The sequence below is a fragment of the Lampetra planeri genome, chromosome 53 (genome assembly GCF_965212315.1).
Source record: "Lampetra planeri chromosome 53, kcLamPlan1.2.h2, whole genome shotgun sequence".
In the NCBI taxonomy this organism is placed as follows: domain Eukaryota; kingdom Metazoa; phylum Chordata; class Hyperoartia; order Petromyzontiformes; family Petromyzontidae; genus Lampetra; species Lampetra planeri.
Genome location: NC_136159.1, coordinates 6,428,411 through 6,448,395, shown reverse-complemented (window position 1 = coordinate 6,448,395; position 19,985 = coordinate 6,428,411). Strand labels below are relative to the sequence as shown.

Below are 19,985 nucleotides of genomic sequence, written 5' to 3'. Positions count from 1 at the left end.
GGGGCCCACAGGTGGATCGTGAAACAACGCAGCGCGTTGAGCGATCTCGACGGCTTGGGGGGGGGGCTGCCTTCATCCAGCAGTGGACTGATCATGGCTGCTGCTGCTGCTTCTTCTGCTTCTGCTGATGAGGAATCCATAACCTGCGAATGTGTTTTGGCCCAGAAATTCGTCGCTTCCGCCCTCTCCTCACTACGACCCCTTCACCTATTGGAGTTTGAGAGGAGGGAGAGATAGCAGAGAGAAAATAAAAAAGCAGATTAGGAGGAGGAGGAGGGAGAAGGGGGAGGTGCCAATCTGTGAATGTAGTGAATGAGTAGGTGGGTGGGTGGGTGTGTGATCACGTCTGTGTGTATGTCTGCTACAGCCATATAAAGTCAACTCGTATCGTCTACCCTGGGCATTTCGCATAGCGGTGCGCGCGTGTGCGCTGACTAACCCACACACCACACACAGGACACACTGGGAGGTCAGTACCACAGACGTCCGTCACCCCACGAGAAACCAGCGACTGACTGCATCGGAAGAAGCAAGCTCTACTACGAAGCAGCATCGTGTCGCTGTTGAGGTTTTGATCGGTTGAAATTGTCGGGTGAACGTGCTGAGTTTGGGTGAATGGCCAAGGGTGACTCGAGTGAAGTATCTTAAAGATTCTAAATCAGCGGTGGATGACGTCGCCAGCAAACGCCATCGCGATGGGGTACGGCAGGGCACTGCTGATGCTCGCCCTTGTGCAGGTGAGTTGGGAATAATGATCATCATCATCATCCGAAGCATGATAAACTGTCCGTTATTGTTGAACTTTGTTCGTAATTTTTCGGAAGTTCAACATCAGTCGTTGATCATTGTAATCATTCAGCGCGTCAGCACTCGTTATCACCCTTACATTGTTCATCGCCGCACATTGAATATTGATCATCAAAAGCGTCTATTGTTCATCATCGATTGCACGCAATCGTTATCCATTGCTCAGAATCCTCATCCGTTGTTGAACATCATCACCGCCATCTTCCATTGTTCACTATTATTAGAACACATTGTTGGGCACCATCATCGATTGTTCATCGTCATTATGCATCCATAATTATTACTTATACATGGTTTTGTATCATAATCGTCGTCGTCATAAATTGTTCATCATCATGATCACCATCATTATTTATTCATAATAATTACAATCCATTGTTGGGCACTATCATCATCAATTATTCATCATCATTATTTATTCATAATTATTAGAATACATTGTTGGGCACCATCATCATCATCATCAATTATTCATCATCATCATTATTTATTCATAATTATTACAATCCATTGTTTGGAACCATCATCATCAATTGTTCTTCATCATTATTCATTCATAATTATTACAATCCATTGTTTGGAACCGTCATCATCAATTGTTCTTCATCATTATTCATTCATAATTATTACAATCCATTGTTTGTAACCATCATCATCAATTGTTTCATCATTATTCATTCATAATTATTACAATCCATTGTTTGTAACCATCATCATCAATTGTTCTTCATCATTATTCATTCATAATTATTACAATCCATTGTTTGGAACCGTCATCATCAATTGTTCTTCATCATTATTCATTCATAGTTATTACAATCCATTGTTTGGAACCGTCATCATCAATTGTTTCATCATTATTCATTCATAATTATTACAATACATTGTTTGGAACCATCATCATCAATTGTTCTTCATCATTATTCATTCATAATTATTACAATCCATTGTTTGTAACCATCATCATCAATTGCTTCATCATTATTCATTCATAATTATTACAATACATTGTTTGGAACCATCATCATCAATTGTTCTTCATCATTATTCATTCATAATAATTACAATCCATTGTTTGTAACCATCATCATCAATTGTTTCATCATTATTCATTCATAATTATTACAATACATTGTTTGGAACCGTCATCATCAATTGTTCTTCATCATTATTCATTCATAATTATTACAATCCATTGTTTGTAGCCATCATCATCAATTGTTCTTCATCATTATTCATTCATAATTATTACAATCCATTGTTTGTAACCATCATCATCAATTGTTCTTCATCATTATTCATTCATCATCATCATCAACAACCACTGCGAATGAGACGGGCCGTGGTGGTGTCTTCGCACGTGGCTGCCTGCAATCCAGCGCAGCGAGGGTTGGTGGATCACACAAAGATGTCGTGTGAAACTCCCCTGCCTCGCTAGCGAGTGGACTTCATCTCCATCTGTTTCCATCTGGGAATCTCGGGGGGTGTTGATCTTCTCTGCATTCCCAGATCGAGGTTTCGGTCTATGGGTGACTGAGATTTCTCGCCGTGTAGCAGCCAGGCTATGGAACCCTCTTCCATGATAAATCAAGACCTCTCTTGAGTCTGTAGACATTTTAAAAAATGCGTCTTTGCACCTATGTATACACTTCCGCTTATTATTAAACGTTGAGTTCATATAGTAAATGAATTCTTAAAATGTATTTATAGTATTATGTTTATGCTGATTGTCTGCTGCTGCTGCTGCTGTGTCCTGTACAGCGCTTTGAGATCCTTGATGAAATTATTATTTGTCTTATTATTATTATCATCTGTACGGGGATAGAGCGTTGCTCCCTCGCGCAAGGCGTGGGGCTTATTTTCCTTCCACGTGTATGAGTAACTCATTCATTGGCTGAAAACGTATTTTTAAAAGAAAACAAACCATCGATGTAGCCGGGCTTATTGTGGGTTTCCTGGCTGAAGAGCTAATTATTGCAAGTAATATTATTGGTTTAACATGTAGACTATTATGCATAGTAGCATTATTAATTATCATAATGTATCGTTCATCTTCATCAGTGAATTAACAAAGCGCTGAACGTGTAATTATATAACCTTAAAACCATAAAACCTTGGTGGGAATGTCCTGAGTGAGAGGTAGGGTTGTCCCGATCTGGTGATGCTACGATATACATCGTACGATATGTAAGGCCCATTATAATCGCATCGTCCGCCAGGCAATATCTAGCGTCACGTCGTGATTTCAGTACCGACGTAAATCATCTCTTAGCTATTTTAATCCCCGGCCAAATTGTGCACGAGTTGACAAACTCGAGACTGTAGTAAATAAGTAGCTATCCTCTGCACGTTAGAAGATTCTGATGCCTTGTTAACGCTGGGACCTTCCATGCCAGTATCAAAATATAACAATATGTTTTACCCTTTTTGGCAATAAAACAGGGGGTGTTCAGACGTTAAAACACCAAACAGAATCATATTTTCGAGGAATCCCATCTGCATTAACCACACACGGAACGAAAAACATGCTCTCATAATGATATGATGCTTCGTCTTTGAAACTGATTGGTCCACACCAGAGACAGCTTTCTTTAGAGGCGTTCTCTGATCTAACACTTTGAGACGAGGGGTGGGGAACGTCCGGCCCGCGGGCCGTACCAGGCCCCGCGAAATCATTTGGGTCTGGCCCTGCCAAGGCAACCGCAGGCGGGACTCGAAATTCAAATAAATCTTAGAGCAAACCTGGAAAAGCAGTTGTGAGTAGCAACATCATCAACACCAGCTAACATCACGCGCCTCGCCAAAGAAAAGCAGTTCCAGCCATCGCATTAGGGGTGAGTTAATGAAATGTTTGACCAAATTTAACGGGCTATTTTTTTAAGTTGATAATTTTGTATGGCCCGCGAATGATGTTATAGATATCCAAATGGCCCTTGGCAGTAAAAAGGGTCCCCACCCTTGCTCTAAAGAAAGCTGTCCCTGGTGTAGACCAATCAGTTTCAAAGACAATGCCGTATATTATCAGAGCATGTTTGTTGTTTGCATGTTCATCACAAGTGCGTGTGGTTGATGACGACAGGATTCCTTCATAAAGGATTCTGCTTAGGTGTTTTAACATCTCAACACGGCCTGTTTTATTGCCAGAAAGGGTACAAACCTTTCGATTTAAAGCTTTCGTGACTGCAGGGATTCATCTTCTTGGTTCTTTCGGTAAAGTCACGTAGAAGGGAAATAATAAAATTATAAAAATAAAACATAATAAAATACAATTTTAAGTATTTTATTATTTTTTATAAATTTTATGTATTTTATTATGTTTAATTTATTTTATTTTATTATTTCCCTTCTACGCGACTTTACCGAAAGAACCAAGAAGATGAATTCCTGCAGTCACGAAATCTATAACTGAAGGATAAACCCGATTGTTATATCGTGTCAGCGTTGTTTTTATTTCTAGAGTTTGGCGGTAAAGCCACCGGAAAAGCCTGCAGTTCCCAGAGAGCCCAGCGCAGACGTTTCAATATTTGTCCAAGGTTTAACCTTGGCCCGAATCCTAACCTCGCCGCTCTTTGGACCCCCGAACCGTGCTCAGTCCGGTGTCAATTTCCATTCTCTCCTGGTCCAAGTAACGAAATACATCCCACCAGAATGATCTCGTGGCTTTGCGGTCGTCCTGCAGTATTCCTACATTGCCCATAGACTAACATTGCCCATACACTAACATTGCCCATAGACTAACCTTGCCCATAGACTAACATTGCCCATACACTAACATTGCCCATACACTAACATTGCCCATAGACTAACACTGCCCATACACTAACATTATCCATAGACTAACATTGCCCATAGACTCACATTGTCCGTAGATTAACACTACCCATAGACTAATATTGCCTATAGACTAACATTGCCCATAGACTAACATTGCCCATAGACTAACATTGCCCATAGACTAACATTGCCTATGGACTAACATTGCCTATAGACTAACATTGCCCGTAGACTAACATTGCCCATAGACTAACATTGCCCCTTAGACTAACATTGCCCACAGACTAACATTGCCCATAGACTTACATTGCCCATAGACTAACATTGCCCATAGACTCACATTGCCCATAGACTAACATTGCATGTAGATCGACTAACATTGCCCATAGACTAACATTGCCCATAGGCTAACATTGCCCATAGACTCACATTGCCCATAGACTAACATTGCATGTAGATCGACTAACATTGCCCATAGACTAACATTGCCTATAGACTAACATTGCCCATAGACTCACATTGCCCATAGACTAACATTGCATGTAGATCGACTAACATTGCCCGTAGACTAACATTACCCATAGGCTAACATTGCCCATAGACTAGCATTTCCCATAGACTAACATAACCCATAGACTAACATTACCCATAGACTAACATTGCCGACAGACTAACCTTGCCCATAGACTAACATTGCCCACAGACTAACCTTGCCCATAGACTAACATTGCCCATAGACTAACATTGCCCATAGACTAACATTGCCCATAGACTAACATTTCCCACAGACTAACCTTGCCCATAGACTAACATTGCCCATAGACTAACATTGCCCATAGACTAACATTTCCCATAGACTAATATTACTCATAGACTAACATTGCCCATAGACTAACATTGCCCACAGACTAACCTTGCCCATAGACTAACATTGCCCATAGACTAACATTGCCCATAGACTAACATTGCCCATAGACTAACATTGCCCATAGACTAACATTGCCCATAGTCTAACATTGCCCATAGAGTAACATTGCCCACAGACTAACATTGCCCATAGACTAACATTGCCCATAGACTAACATTGCCCATAGACTAACATTGCCCACAGACTCACATTGCCCATAGACTAACATTGCCCATAGACTAACATTGCCCATAGACTAACATTGCCCACAGACTAACATTGCCCATAGACTAACATTGCCCATAGACTAACATTGCCCATAGACTCAACACTGCCCATAGACTAACATTGCCCACAGACTAACATTGCCCATAGACTAACATTGCCCATAGACTAACATTGCCCATAGACTAACATTGCCCACAGACTAACATTGCCCATAGACTAACATTGCCCATAGACTAACATTGCCCATAGACTAACACTGCACATAGACTAACATTGCCCACATACTAACATTGCCCATAGACTAACATTCCCCATAGACTAACATTGCCCACAGACTAACATTGCCCATAGACTAACATTGCCCATAGACTAACATAGACTAACATTGCCCATAGACTAACATTGCACGTAGACTAACATTGCCCATAGACTAACATTGCCCATAGACTAACATTGCCCACAGACTAACATTGCCCACAGACTAAGCTTGCCCATAGACTAACATTGCCCGTAGACTAACATTGCCCACAGACTAAGCTTGCCCATAGACTAACATTCTCCATAGACTAACATTCTCCATAGACTAACATTGCCCATAGACTAACACTGCCCATGGACTAACATTGCCCATAGACTAACACTGCCCATGGACTAACATTGCCCGTAGACTAACATTGCCCACAGACTAAGCTTGCCCATAGACTAACATTGCCCGTAGACTAACATTGCCCACAGACTAACATTGCCCATAGACTAACATTGCCCATATACTAACATTGCCCGTAGACTAACATTGCCCATAGACTAACATTGCCCATAGACTAACATTGCCCGTAGACTAACATTGCCCATAGACTAACATTGCCCATAGACTAACATTGCCCGTAGACTAACATTGCCCACAGACTAAGCTTGCCCATAGACTAACATTCTCCATAGACTAACACTGCCCATAGACCAACATTGCCCGTAGACGAACATTGACCTGTGGTCATTTGACCTGCGGTGTACGCCACCGCTGGGGGTGCGAGATGCCCTTTCTGAGAGCCAAACGGGTGTGCGGGCTGCAGTGACGGTGACGAAGCACTGCTCTAGAATGCAGTCAGTACTGTAATACCCGGTAGGAACCTCCTGGTTACACCAGCCCACAGAGGATTATTGTGTCCGTCCGTCGTGCATCCAAAAATGGTAGGGGTGGGGCTGGGTGGAGAGGGGAGGGTGGGGAAGGGCTGGGTGGGGAGGGTGGGGCTGGCTGGGGGGTGGGAGGGGTGGGGCTGGGTGGGGAGGGGCTGGTCACCCCGTGGTGCCCTTATAAAACTCAACGTTTAACCTACTCACGCTGGCTTGTGCCCGCCCTCACAGTCGGCCATATACCACACCACCGTTGACCCTGGCCATTGACCGAGCAACCCAACGTTCCTACCAGCTCCCTCCGGAGGAATGTGTTTGGTATCCGAACGGTGTTTGGGCTATTCCCTTTCCTTCCCCCCTCCTAGGTCGACTCAGCACGAAGTGAATAGTTTCACTGCCTCGGTTTCCGCTATTCCGATGTGTTTTGTGGTTGTGCGGCGATGCGATGTCCGACGTTTCGCTCCACGTGCCGAGAGCTTCTTCGGGAACCGAACGTTCGGAGAGAAAAACTGAATACGCGTGCAAGTGGCGCATCCCTGAATATTGTGCAGCACTGGGGATACAAAGGCGGCCGGGCACGCACGCATGTTTTTGCCGGGGTCACCGTGGCGCTGATGCTGGTCAGGTCACCGTCCCCTTACAGACATGTTCCGTGCTGACCTTAATAGGTGCTTGCTGACAGCACTTGCCCCAGTAGTCCTGTAGACTTAATTCAGGGAATTTATTTTCTTAGACAAATGAAACTAAACATTTTTATTTTTATTTTACCCGGCAAGGCCCCACTGAGCTATACAGCTCTTTTTTTAGAAACGACCTGGCCACAACTGATAGCTCAACGAAAGTGGCTTATCACGTGGACATTTATAGCAGCCAAATACTCTAAACGTGTGATGTTGATTCTAAATGTGGATGGAAAAACCGGAGGACCCGGAGACAAAATCCACGCCACCTCAGGGAGAGAGACACCGCAAACTCCAAATATACAACAGGCGTCCGGGGTCGGGATCGAACTCGCAACATCCTGTATACCAGGCGAGGTAGTTAACATCTTACCACCGTGGTACCCTCTCTACCTCGACGATAGCGATCATTGAAGAATAAGACGTCAAATTTCGATTTAAAGCTTTCGTGACTGCAGGGATTCATCTTCTTGGTTCTTTCGGTAAAGTCACGTAGAATGGAAATAATAAAATAATAAAAATAAAACATAATACAATAATTTTATTATATTTTATTTATCAACGAAAGTTGGGTGACTTTACCAAAATAACCAATAAGAATAAGACGTCAGTTTGAAATAATACCACGCTGAAAAATAGCCTACGAAGTAAAAAACAACATGCACTTTGGTTAAAACAAAAACTATATTTCAACGGGGGGAGCGGTGGCGCAGCGATCGCGCGTGAAACCACAACATCGGTCGTGAAAGCCTCGGAATATAAATGAACGTTGCCGTAACGTGACGTCCGCGTGGCAGGTGACGGTGGGCACCATCCACGAGGCCGGCTACTGCGTCGCCAAGTACGAGTGCGGCCGCAACCCGAACGTCCCGACGAGCCTCATACCGTCGGAGGTGCCGTGCGTGGACAACAGCGAGGCGGATACTCTCTCGGGCGTGGCGCTGGAACTTCTGCGCGACGTCTGCCCCATGCTCTACAAGGGCGAGAACAACACCAGGGCGTGTTGCGGCAACAGCCAGCTGGTCTCGCTCAAGAAAAGCATGGACCTGTCGGTGCCCATCCTGGCCAGGTGCCCCTCGTGCCTGTACAACTTCCGCCTCCTCCACTGCACAAACATCTGCAGCCCCGACCAGAGCCTCTACGTGAACGTGACGCGCACCTTCGAGACGGTCGTCGCAGGCGTCAACAAGACGGGCGTGCTCGAATTCAACTGCCTGTACACCCGACGGCTCGGCGAGGAGGCTTTCGAGTCGTGCCAGTCGGTCGCCATCCCGGCCACGGGCGGATTCGCCATCGACGCCATGTGCGGCGTGTACGGCAGCACGCTGTGCACCGCGCAGCGCTGGCTCGACTTCCAGGGCGACATCAGCAACGGGTTGGCGCCCATCGACATCATCTTCGACCTCGTGCCCGACGGCGAGACGGCGCCGCAGGAGAGCCAGGGCATGCGGCAGTTCAACGACACCACCTTCAGGTGCACGGAGGCCGTCGAGCCGGACGGCCCCGCCTGCTCGTGCCAGGACTGCGTCAAGGCCTGCCCCCCGTTGACGCCGCCGCCCGACCCGCCGGGGCCCTGGATGTTGGGCCGGCTGGACGGCCCGCTGGTGATCGGCCTCGTGGTGTTCGCGGGCCTCACGCTTCTGTTCACGGCGTTCGCGGCGCTCTCGCACCTGCTGGGCAGAGAGAGGTCGAAAGGCGGCGGCCGCGGCGCGTCGGACGACGACCTGCCGCCGGTGGTCGCCGCGGACGTGACCTGCTTGGAGAAGCTGGGCGAGAACATGCAGGGCCACCTGTCGGCGACGTTCCGCCGCTGGGGCGTGCTCGTGGCGCACAACCCCATCCCCGTCATCATCGCGAGCGTGGTGGTGGTGGCCGTCCTCGCCGTGGGCCTCGTCTTCATCGAGCTCACCACCGACCCCGTGGAGCTGTGGTCGTCCCCGAGCAGCCGGGCGCGGCAGGAGAAGGACTTCCACGACGCCAACTTCGGCCCCTTCTTCAGGACCAACCAGCTCATCCTGCGCAGCAAGGGCGGCAAGGCCACCCTGTACCCATCGATGCTCTTCGGCACTCATAACTTCAGCAGCACCCTCCAGCTGAGCCTCCTGCTGGAGCTGCTCGAGCTGCAGACGCAGCTGCAGGACATCAGGGTGGACGTGAACGGCACGGCCGTGAGCCTCAAGGACATATGCTTCGCGCCGCTCAGCCCCGAGCAGCCCAAGGACACGGACTGCGCGGTCAACAGCCTCCTGCAGTACTTCCAGAACAACAAGACGAGCCTGCTGGCCACGGCGGAGCAGAAGGGGGACGGTGGGAAGACGGGCACCGTGGACTGGCGCGACCACTTCATGTACTGCATCAGGTGCGGACGCGTGTGTGTGCGCGCGAGCGTGTGTGTGTGTGTGCGCGTGTATTTGTGTGCGCGTGTGTGTGGGCACACGCGAGTGTGCGTGCGAGCGTGTGCGTGCGTGCGTGTATAGTGCGCACGTGTGTGTCGATTCAGTCTCAAATGAGTACCTGGTGCGGTGTGTAGACATCGCCACTGGGGAGACAAAGGCGGTCGGGCGTGGTGCTGGCCACTCACCCCCTCGTGTGCCGTGCCGGCCTTCATAGGTGCTACTCGCTTAAACAGCACTTGCCCCAACAGTCTGTGAAGGCTTCACGGGGGACCTTTCGTCTTTGTCTCCGCTTCAGGTCTCCCCTCTCCTTCAAGGACGTCACGGCTCTGGAGTTGAGCTGCATGGCCGATTACGGGGCTCCCGTCTTCCCGTTCCTGGCCGTGGGCGGATACCACGGTAGGGAGCCCCCCGCCTCCACTCCCGCACCGCACGCGCACGGTCGCACGCTCTGGCGGGTGCGCAGGCGGTGCAGCTGCGTCACGGTGAAGGAGGGAGGGGGGGGTGGAGGACACGATCATCATCATCACGGTCCATGGGCAGATAGCACGGAGGTGTCTGCTGCACATTTCGTCATTTGTTGTTTCCACTTTCCTCTGTCTCTTGTGTCAACATGCTCAAGTAGTGGCCAAAGTCTTTCCGGCACCAATCTCTTACGTGTCGTCGTCAAGCCATCGTCCGTTAGGTCTTCCTCTCTTTCATGTTCCTTCCATTTTTCCCGAACGACGACAACACTTTTAGTTTCCCTGTTGTTGTCCATCCTGCACGTGTGCCCAAATAGCGGCAGTTTCCTTCTCAGCGCTGCCTGCATCATCATCTTCTATGTGCAACCTTTCACCATCGTAGAGGGTTGTTATTGATAGGAGGCACCTTGTATCTCTAGTGGTAATGCCTTACGCTGATAATCCCGACTCGACTCCCAGCCAGCCCTAGCAGCGCTGCGGAAGAGGTCGCAATGCGCTAACCACTGCGCCACTGCTTTCCACAAATACTCTCACCCAGAAACAAAGACAAAGATCCCCCGTATAGCCTTAACAGACTGTAGGGGCAAGTGCTGTTAGCGAGCACCTATGAAGGCCGAAACGGTACACGAGGGGGTGGGTGGCCAGCACCACGCCCGGCCGCCTTTGCCCCCACCAGGTACTTATTTGAGGCTGAGTCGACCTAGATGAGGCCCAGAACCGGTTCAGATAATCCTCACCGGTGTTGCTTATGAGCGGGAATCGAGCCCGGGTCGTCGGGTTCATAGCGCAGCGTGCTATTCCGCTACACTACCGCTCCCCAGAAACACGCATGCACACACACACACACTCACGTACCCACGCAGGTGTGTGTGTGTGCGTGTGTGTGTGTGTGCGTGTGTGTGTGTGCGTGTGTGCGTGTGTGTGCGTGTGTGTGTGTGCGTGTGTGCGTGTGTGTGCGTGTGTGTGTGTGTGCGGTCACGGGAGTGGTAGTTCGGCGGTTAGCGCGCTGAACTACAAACCCGGCGACTTGAAGTTCGATTTCCGGTCACGGCCACCAACACCAGTGACGGTTATCTGAACCGGCCCTGGGCCTCCCCTAGGTCGACTCAGCCTCGAGTGAGCACCCGGCGCTATGTGTAAAAACATCGTCAATGGGGAAGACAAAGGCGGCCGGGCGTGGTGGTGCTGGCCACCCTTCCGTTCCGGCCTCCATAGTTGCCGCTAAACTCGCTACTAACAGCTACTAACAGTTACTAACAGCACTGCTACTAACATCTACTAACAGCATTACTACTCACTACTAACAGCTACTAACAGCACCGCTACTAAAGCTACTAACAGTGATACGCTCCGCTGCTCCTGTCGCCCGTTACCTGCAGCTTGATCACCGGAATGTGAAACTGTAGTTGTTGCTTCTGCGCTCACATCAGCAGCCGTACGACAAGTCTAAAAAAACTATGTTTTATTTTACCAGGCAAGGCCTACTGAGCCCAACGAAGTGGCTTACCACGTGGAAATTTACAGCAGCCAAACACTCTAAACGCCCATTGATTCTAAACGTGGAGGGGAAAACCGGAAGACTCAGAGAAAAATTCCACACGATCACGGGCAGACACGCAAACTCCAAATATACAGCAGGCATCGTCAGGCTCGAGCTCGAAGCCACAGCCTCCTGTACACAAGGCGAGGCCGTTAGCATCTTGCCAGCGTGGCGTCCACGGTGGCAAGATGTTGAGGTCACACGAGGGGGACCCTTTGCCTTCGTGACAATGAGCGGTGTCCCCCCCCCTCCCCCACTCCCTGGATGTCCGTGCGGAGCAGACGAGCGCTTCACGGAGTCCGAGGCGCTCATCCTCACCTTCTCCACCAACAACTTCGCCCGCGACCACCCCAAGTTCGAGTTCGTGCTGGCGTGGGAGGCCGAGTTCATCCGCAGGGTGCACAAGTACAAGGACGACCCCGCCAGCAACTTCACCGTCGTGTTCATGGCAGAGGTAGCGTGGGGGGGGGGGCGGGGGGTGCAGGGGGTGCCCTAGAGTTAGCGGTGGAGTGAGAATCAGGGTCGGGGGTTAGGGTTAGACTCAGGGTCAGGGGTTAGTGCTAGGGTCAGGGTTGGACTCAGGGTTAGGGGTTAGTGTTAGGGTCTTGGTTAGACTCAGGGTCAGGGGTTAGTGCTAGGGTCAGGGTTGGACTCAGGGTTAGGGGTTAGTGTTAGGGTCTTGGTTAGGCTCAGGGTCAGGGGTTAGGGGTCAGGGTTCAGGGTCAGGGTTAGGCTCAGGGTTAAGGGGTAGGGGTCAGGGTTCAGGGTCAGGGTAATACTCATGGTCAGAAGTTAGTGTTAGGGTCAGGGTTAAAGGTAGGCTTAGACTCAGGGTCAGGGTTGAGAGTTAAGGGTACAGTTAGACTCAGGGTCAAGCGTTAGGGGTCAGGGCTAGGATGGGATTGGCTTGGCACCGCTGTGAAAAAATAAAACCACTCCCAGAAGGCCGCATGACTAATGGGATGTGTTAAACGGTACATACAGTACCTCTACTCGTTTATGCGGAGGGACAGATATGGGATGGTCGTGTACCATTCGCGCGTGTATTCTGTACGTAGCCAGCTCGGTGCGTGGGTATGCAGTCTCGCCAATAGATATATTAGCGTGGTTGGCTAAGCACGCTGCGAAAGAAGTTCAACACACGGACGTACATGGATGGGCAGGCAGGTAGCTTGAACCCAGTTGACCTCGCACCAAGGCCCGAGACTTCGCCCAGCATCTGTGCAGGAAGCAATGGCGAGGCGAGGCGGGCAATCGTCAAACAGCCACCGGTGACCTCTCTGACCCTGACCCCTCGCTTGCAGAGGTCCCTGGAGGACGAGATCAACCGGACAACGGCCGAGGATCTTCCCATCTTCGCCATCAGCTACGCAGTCATCTTCGCCTACATCGCCCTCGCCCTCGGCGAGTACTCGAGCTGGAAGAGAGTCCTGGTGGGTCCTCTGAGCCAGCCGAGAGTACGGTCCCAGTGGCGGGAGTTGCTAAGCTAAAATAAAAAAATAAAACACCGGGTGAGGAATGAAACGCCAGCCTGGTGCCGTTCCTCTTCCCTGCGCTCGATATCCGCTGCCAGGATGTTTTCAACAGCAAGTGTAGAAAAATAACTAAATTTGATTTCAAACGGAGTGCCCCTGACAGCGTTAAATGTCCGAGACCGTCAGCGTAACAGCGATGCCATTAGGCAAGAGCAGCAGCGATATAGAAACGCCTCTAGGTGCAACCGTACGAGACAAATCAAATATTGGGGCACCAATCTGACCGATTGCCGTGCCACCCCACCTACTACGCCACCGTCTTGTTTATAAACAATTGGCAGTTCACCGCCAGCATTGGTTCAAGTGAGCCCGGCTCTGCTGATGAGACACTAAATGTCTAAACCGGCCCTTGCCTTGCTGTCTGCTCGGTTATTGTGTTCCTAAAAACGGATCTCCCGCGACATTAGGATCAGAATATGTATTCGTACTGGAGGAATCCGATGAGCTATGAAGCTCTTAAATTTCGATTTAAAGCTTTCGTGACTGCAGGGATTCATCTTCTTGGTTCTTTCGGTAAAGTCACATAGAATGGGAAAAATTATTATTTATTATTTTATTATTTCCATTCTACGTGACTTTACCGAAAGAACCAAGAAGATATGAAGCTCTTGTTCACAGATGTCCAGTCGGGGCGCGGGGGTCAGAACGTCACGACGACGTCGGCTGTCGTCACGAAAGTGTCCGGCCCCATCGGTCAAGGGCCACTGATACGATCAGAGGGGCCTCGAGATTCCAGGTCCCCGACCCTCTGCTCCCGATCATTCGGGGGCCTTCGCGATAGTGGGCAGGTCAGGGCAAAGCTTCGTAGCCGGCGGAGTCGGAGCCCATTGTCTCTGCATCTTATCTTGGGTTATGATGGGCGCAGTAAACGCACGGACCAAACTCCATCGCTGCCGAACAACGAGTGTAGGTGTGTCTGTGTGCGCGAGTGGGGAGAAGCGGTGGAGCGGTTAGCGCTACGCTGCGCTGCGAACCTGGGGACCCGAGTTCAATTCCCACTCACGGCCAACACCGGTGACGATCATCTGAACCGGTCCTGGGCCTCCAGTTCCTGGTGCGGTGTGTAAACGTCGCCACTATAGAGGCAAAGGCGGTAGGGCAAGGTGCTGGCCACCCACCCCCCTCGTGGGCCGTGCTCGCCAACAGCACTTGCCCCAACAGTCTGTTGATTTTGTTGTTGTTATTCTGTCTCTCACTGTTCAAATAAACCTACCATTAAAATTATAGACTGATCATTTCTTTGTCAGTGGGCAAACGTACAAAATCATCAGGGGATCAAATACTGCTTGCGTTGCGGCCGAAACGTCATGAGAATTATTTTATTATGTTTTATTTTTATTATTTTATTACTTCCCTTCTACGTGACTTTACCGAAAGAACCAAGAAGATGGATCAAACACTTTTTTCCCTCACTGTATGTCTTTGTGCGCTTGCTAACAGCACTTGCCCCAACAGTTGGCTGAGGCTACACGGTGGAACTTTGCCTTCGTGGTGCTCGTTCGAGACTATACGGGGGTTGGGGGTGATCTTTTGTCATTGCCGTTGCTGTTGGCGGCGACCTTCAGATCGACTCGAAGGTCACGCTGGGCCTGGGCGGCATCTTCGTGGTGCTCGTTCGAGACTATACGGGGGTTGGGGGTGATCTTTTGTCATTGCCGTTGCTGTGGGCGGCGACCTTCAGATCGACTCGAAGGTCACGCTGGGCCTGGGCGGCATCTTCGTGGTGCTCGTTCGAGACTATACGGGGGTTGGGGGTGATCTTTTGTCATTGCCGTTGCTGTGGGCGGCGACCTTCAGATCGACTCGAAGGTCACGCTGGGCCTGGGCGGCATCTTCGTGGTGCTAGCCTCGGTGGCTGCCGCCATGGGCGTCTTCGCCTACGCCGGGGTGCCCTCATCGCTCGTCATCCTCGAGGTGGTGCCCTTCCTCATCCTCGCCGTGGGCGCCGACAACATCTTCATCTTCGTCCTCGAGCTGCAGGTGGCTAGAAGATGTTGACCCTCTCGCCTCGTACGCAGGAGGTCCGTGGGTTTCGATCCCGACGACCCCCTTGACGCCTGCTGCTGTGTATTTGGAGTTTGCGTGCCTCTCTCTCATCATCATCATCACGGTGGCTCGGAGATGTTGACTACCTCACCTGGTTTGCAGGACCTCGTGGGTTCGATCTCGACCCCTGACGCCTGCTGTGTATTTGGAGTTTGCGTGCCTCTCTCTCATCATCATCATCACCGTGGCTCGGAGATGTTGACTACCTCACCTGGTTTGCAGGACCTCGTGGATTCGATCTCGACCCCTGACACCTGCTGTGTATTTGGAGTTTGCGGTGTCTCTCTCTCTCTCTGCGTGGCCGTGTGGATTTTTGCCCGGGTTTCCAGTTTTTCTCTCCGTGTTTGGCTGCCGATATAAATGTCCACGTGATGAGAAGCCCACTTCGTTGGGATATAATTTGTGATAGCCACGTCGCTTCTAAAGGTAGTTCAGTGGGCCTACCTGGCAGCATAAAATAGTTTCGTTAAAAAAAAATAGATTAGTTTAGTCCCACGTCGAGATGGACGCGTGGTTTTAGCGCTGATTCAGAGTTCGATTCACCACGCTAACATCGGTTGCTGCTGGATATTTGAACCGGTCCTGGGTCTCCCCTAGGTTGACCCCAGCCTCGCATAAGTACCGTACCAAGTTAGTTAGCTATTCTTTTGATCTTTCGGTAAAGTCACGTAGATAGGTTCAAAGAAAATAACAAAAAAACTACGACGTTTCGATCGCAACACGACCGCTTGTGTTGCGATCGAAACGTCATAGTTTTTTGTAATTTTCTTATTTTCTATTTTCTTCGAACCTATCTACGTGACTTTACCGAAAGACCCAAAGAATATGAATTCCTGCAGTCACGAAAGCTTTAAGTCAACATTTATTTAGCTAGTTAATCCTCTTCATCCCCTATGGGACATAGAGGTCGCAATGAGTTTCCTCCACTGCTACCTGTCCTTGAAAACGTGAATGAGCCTCGCCCCAAGAGAAGCTGATCCATCGCCGTCAACCCACGCGGTTTACCCCGTATTCTTGTGCAGGGAAATGCAGTATTCAGGTCCATACGGCGTAACGCCGTTTCAATGCGGGCAACCACAAATCAATCTATGTGTTTGTGTTTCTCCCTTGTGATGTGACTTCGTAGGATGAACGTTGAGATTTATAAGTGGCACGGGGTTGACCAATACGGTCTGAATTGGTCTGTAACAAGGCAGGGCCACTGACAAGGGGTTGCCAGGTGTGTTGATCGCTGCTACCAGCTCGTTCTTCACGGCCTTGCGCAAGGTCGCATCTGCCAACTTCAGCAACGGGGAGACAAAGGCGGCCAGGCGGCGCGTAGTTGCCGGCCACCCTTCGTGCGCCATGCCAGCCTCCGTACTCGCTAAACGCCACTTGCCCCCAACAGTCTGTTCAAGGCTCCACAGCAGAGGTCGCAACCGGGTACCCGATACCCGTACCCTACCCGATACCCGGCTACCCGTACCCGGCCGGGTACGGGTACGGGTAGCCGTTTGCGACCCTGGTGTGGCCGGGTACGGGTAAGGAATCAAAACCTGTTTGCGACCTCTGCTCCAGAGGGACGAGGCGAGGGGAGTGGTGGGGGGGGGGGGATCTTTGTCTCTGTTGGCTGCAGCGTCTGCCCCCCTCTGTGCCTTTGGCTGCGTGCAGAGGGACGAGCTCAGGAAGGGCGAGAAGCGGGAGGAGCAGATCGGCCGCGTGCTCGGAGAGGTGGCTCCCAGCATGCTCCTCTGCAGCGTCTCCGAGTCCGTCTGCTTCTTCCTGGGTGAGACTCTCTTCCGCACCCGCCGCCTCGCCGCGTGGAGTCCGCCGCGTGGAAACACCCCCCCCCCCGCCCTGCCCGCCGCCCCCCCCTCTGCACCTCCTCGAAGACGCGACGTTTAGGCGACGTTGACGTGACGTTCAAAGAGTAACGATGTTGCACCCCCTCGAAGACGCAACGTTCACGAATTGTTAACGTCATAATCAGAATCTGTATTGAGACTGCAAGAGGAAATCCGATGAACTCTGAAGCTCTTTACCACCGATGTCCAGGGCTTTGTCACGGTTCGCAGGCAGTAGAATCTCACTCCTCCGCGATGATTCGCGGCGTGCAGGGCGGTGGTTACGCCTGAGCCTAACACACCGAAAATAACCTGGGTTAGATTCCCGACCCCGGGCGTTTGAATGTTCTCTCCCTCTGTTCTGCACGGGTTTCCTCCGGGTTCTCCAGTTCGTGGGTAGGGTTCGACTCGGGGTTAAGGGCGAGCGAACAAAACGCCGCTCCCCAATGGAACCGATATTGGCCAAAAAGATGACACTCGTCAATGGGGGAGGGGGGGGGTCAGAGCAGCAGAAGCATCCCCCCGCACCCCCCGCCCCCACTCCAAAAAAATAATAAACTTGGCAGGAGTCTGCTGAAGGTTTAAAGGTTACTTGTTTATTTTGTGAGACACCAGGTTTGAGTGACAAAAAAGCCAACGAAATAAAAACTCTGGAAAGAAAACAATGCGCGACAACAACAACAACAACCGTCGTTTATAACTAAGTTGGGGTGATGTCACCAGGGCGCTTGTACCATGCTAGGTGCACTTTGAGGTCAGGTGAAGTGTCGAAGGCTCCGCCGGCAGGAGGAGGTCACAGATACGGACTCAGCGGGTGCCACGGGTTGACCGACCGAGATGACTGGCAGCACATCCCCGTTGCTCAGAATCTTAATTTATTTATCCTGGAGACGAATAGGTGATTGCAAGGCACATTGTCTGCATCGACTACATATGCTTGTGGTAAAACATGTTGAACGATTCCAGGAGACACGGTCTTTTGAAGGTTCTTTATTTGAAGACACGTTCACACGACAGCGACGACCCCGACTCCCACAGCAGCCCCGAACCTCTCCTCCTCACCCCCTTTTATCCCCAGCGTGGCCATCCCACCACCCTTGGCTACTACGCCCCTACTTCCCGAACTCTCTCGATGGTTCTTGGACCTTCTCGAAGATCCCAACTCGTTCCCCTGTCTGTCCCTTAACCTGTTATCACCACTGTTGACCGCTAGTCTCCCCTGTACTGTCTTTACACATGCAAGACAAATATCCCCCGTGTAGCCTTAACAGACTGTTGGGGCAAGTGCTGTTAGCGAGCACCTATGAAGGCCGAAACTACACACGAGGGGGTGGGTGGCCAGCACCACGCCCAACCGCATTTGTCTCCCCAGTCCAGTAGCGATGCTTACTACACACCCCACCAGGTACTCATTTGAGGCTGAGTCGACCTAGGGGGAGGCCCAGGACCGGTTTGTCGTGAGCGGGAATTGAACTCGGTTCTCTTGCCCGGTTCGTAGCGCAGCGCGCTAACCGCTACACCACCGCTCCCCATTCACCCGCCGACACACAAACACACACACACAACACACGCACGTGCGTAGAGGGTGACCGGCTGCGTGTGCCCCCCCCTCCACCATGTCCCCCCGGCGGTGCAGGGACGCTCACCGAGATGCCGGCGGTGCGCACCTTCGCGCTGTACGCCGGGCTCGCCGTCATCTTCAACTTCTGCCTGCAGATGTCCATGTTCGTGTCGCTGGTGGCGCTTGACTCACGGCGGAGAGACGTGAGTCGGAGGGGGGGTTGGCGGGGGGGGTCAGGGGGGGTGGGGTCCGAGGGGGAGGGGGTTCGGGCGGGGGGGGGGTCCGAGGGGGTTGAACAACAACAACAACAACAGTCCCAGATTCTAGATTTTAAGCTTTCGTGACTGCAAGGATTCATACTCTTAGGTTTTTTCGGTAAAGTCACGTAGGTAAAAAATTTAAATGAATAAAAGTAATAATAGAAATAAAATAAAATAATAAATGTATTAATTTCTTTTATTTCTATGATTACTTTTATTAATTTTAATTTTATTTTTTACCTACGTGACTTTACCGAGAAAACCTAAGAGTAACAGTCCCAGACCACACCAAAACACCAAAACAACAGTCCCAGACCACACCAAGACAACACCAAAACAAACAGTCCCCAGAGGTGGGACAAAGTCATTGTTATGCAAGTCCAAGTCGAGTCGCAAGTCATCAAATTCATGACTCGAGTCTGACTCGAGTCCAAGTCACATGACTCGAGTCCACACCTCTGACAGTCCCTAACCAAACCAAAACACCAACAACAGTCCCAGACCACACCAAAACAACACCAAAACAACAGTCCCAGACCACACCAAGACAACACCAAGACAACACCAAAACAAACAGTCCAGAACCAAAACACCAACAACAGTTCCAGACCACTCCACAACAATACCAAAACAAACAGCCCCAGACCACAGCAAGGCAACACCACAGGAGCCGTGCGTGCATTCCATGTCCACCGCAGGCCAACCGCATGGACATCTGCTGCTGCGTGCGGCCCAGCAACGTCAAGGCACCGAAGCGCAACGAGGGATTCCTGCTGCCCTTCATGCGGCGATACTACTCCCGCTTCCTGCTGCACCGCGTCACCCGCGCCGTCGTG

The 19,985-nt window shown here is 50.6% G+C and overlaps 1 protein-coding gene across 1 annotated transcript in view; it reads left to right on the top strand.

The window, feature by feature from the left end:
* Positions 1 to 367: 367 nt before the first annotated feature.
* The window catches only part of NPC1L1 (NPC1 like intracellular cholesterol transporter 1), a 32,596-nt gene continuing 12,978 nt past the window's right edge, over positions 368 to 19,985 (top strand). Inside the window, exons 1-9 of the mRNA XM_078617426.1 lie at positions 368 to 737; positions 8,325 to 9,886; positions 10,219 to 10,319; positions 12,206 to 12,378; positions 13,229 to 13,357; positions 15,257 to 15,439; positions 17,156 to 17,270; positions 18,965 to 19,092; positions 19,848 to 19,985. Coding sequence (XP_078473552.1) covers positions 669 to 737; positions 8,325 to 9,886; positions 10,219 to 10,319; positions 12,206 to 12,378; positions 13,229 to 13,357; positions 15,257 to 15,439; positions 17,156 to 17,270; positions 18,965 to 19,092; positions 19,848 to 19,985 — 2,598 coding nt within the window. The 5' untranslated portion in view covers positions 368 to 668. The remainder of the gene's footprint in view (positions 738 to 8,324; positions 9,887 to 10,218; positions 10,320 to 12,205; positions 12,379 to 13,228; positions 13,358 to 15,256; positions 15,440 to 17,155; positions 17,271 to 18,964; positions 19,093 to 19,847) is intronic.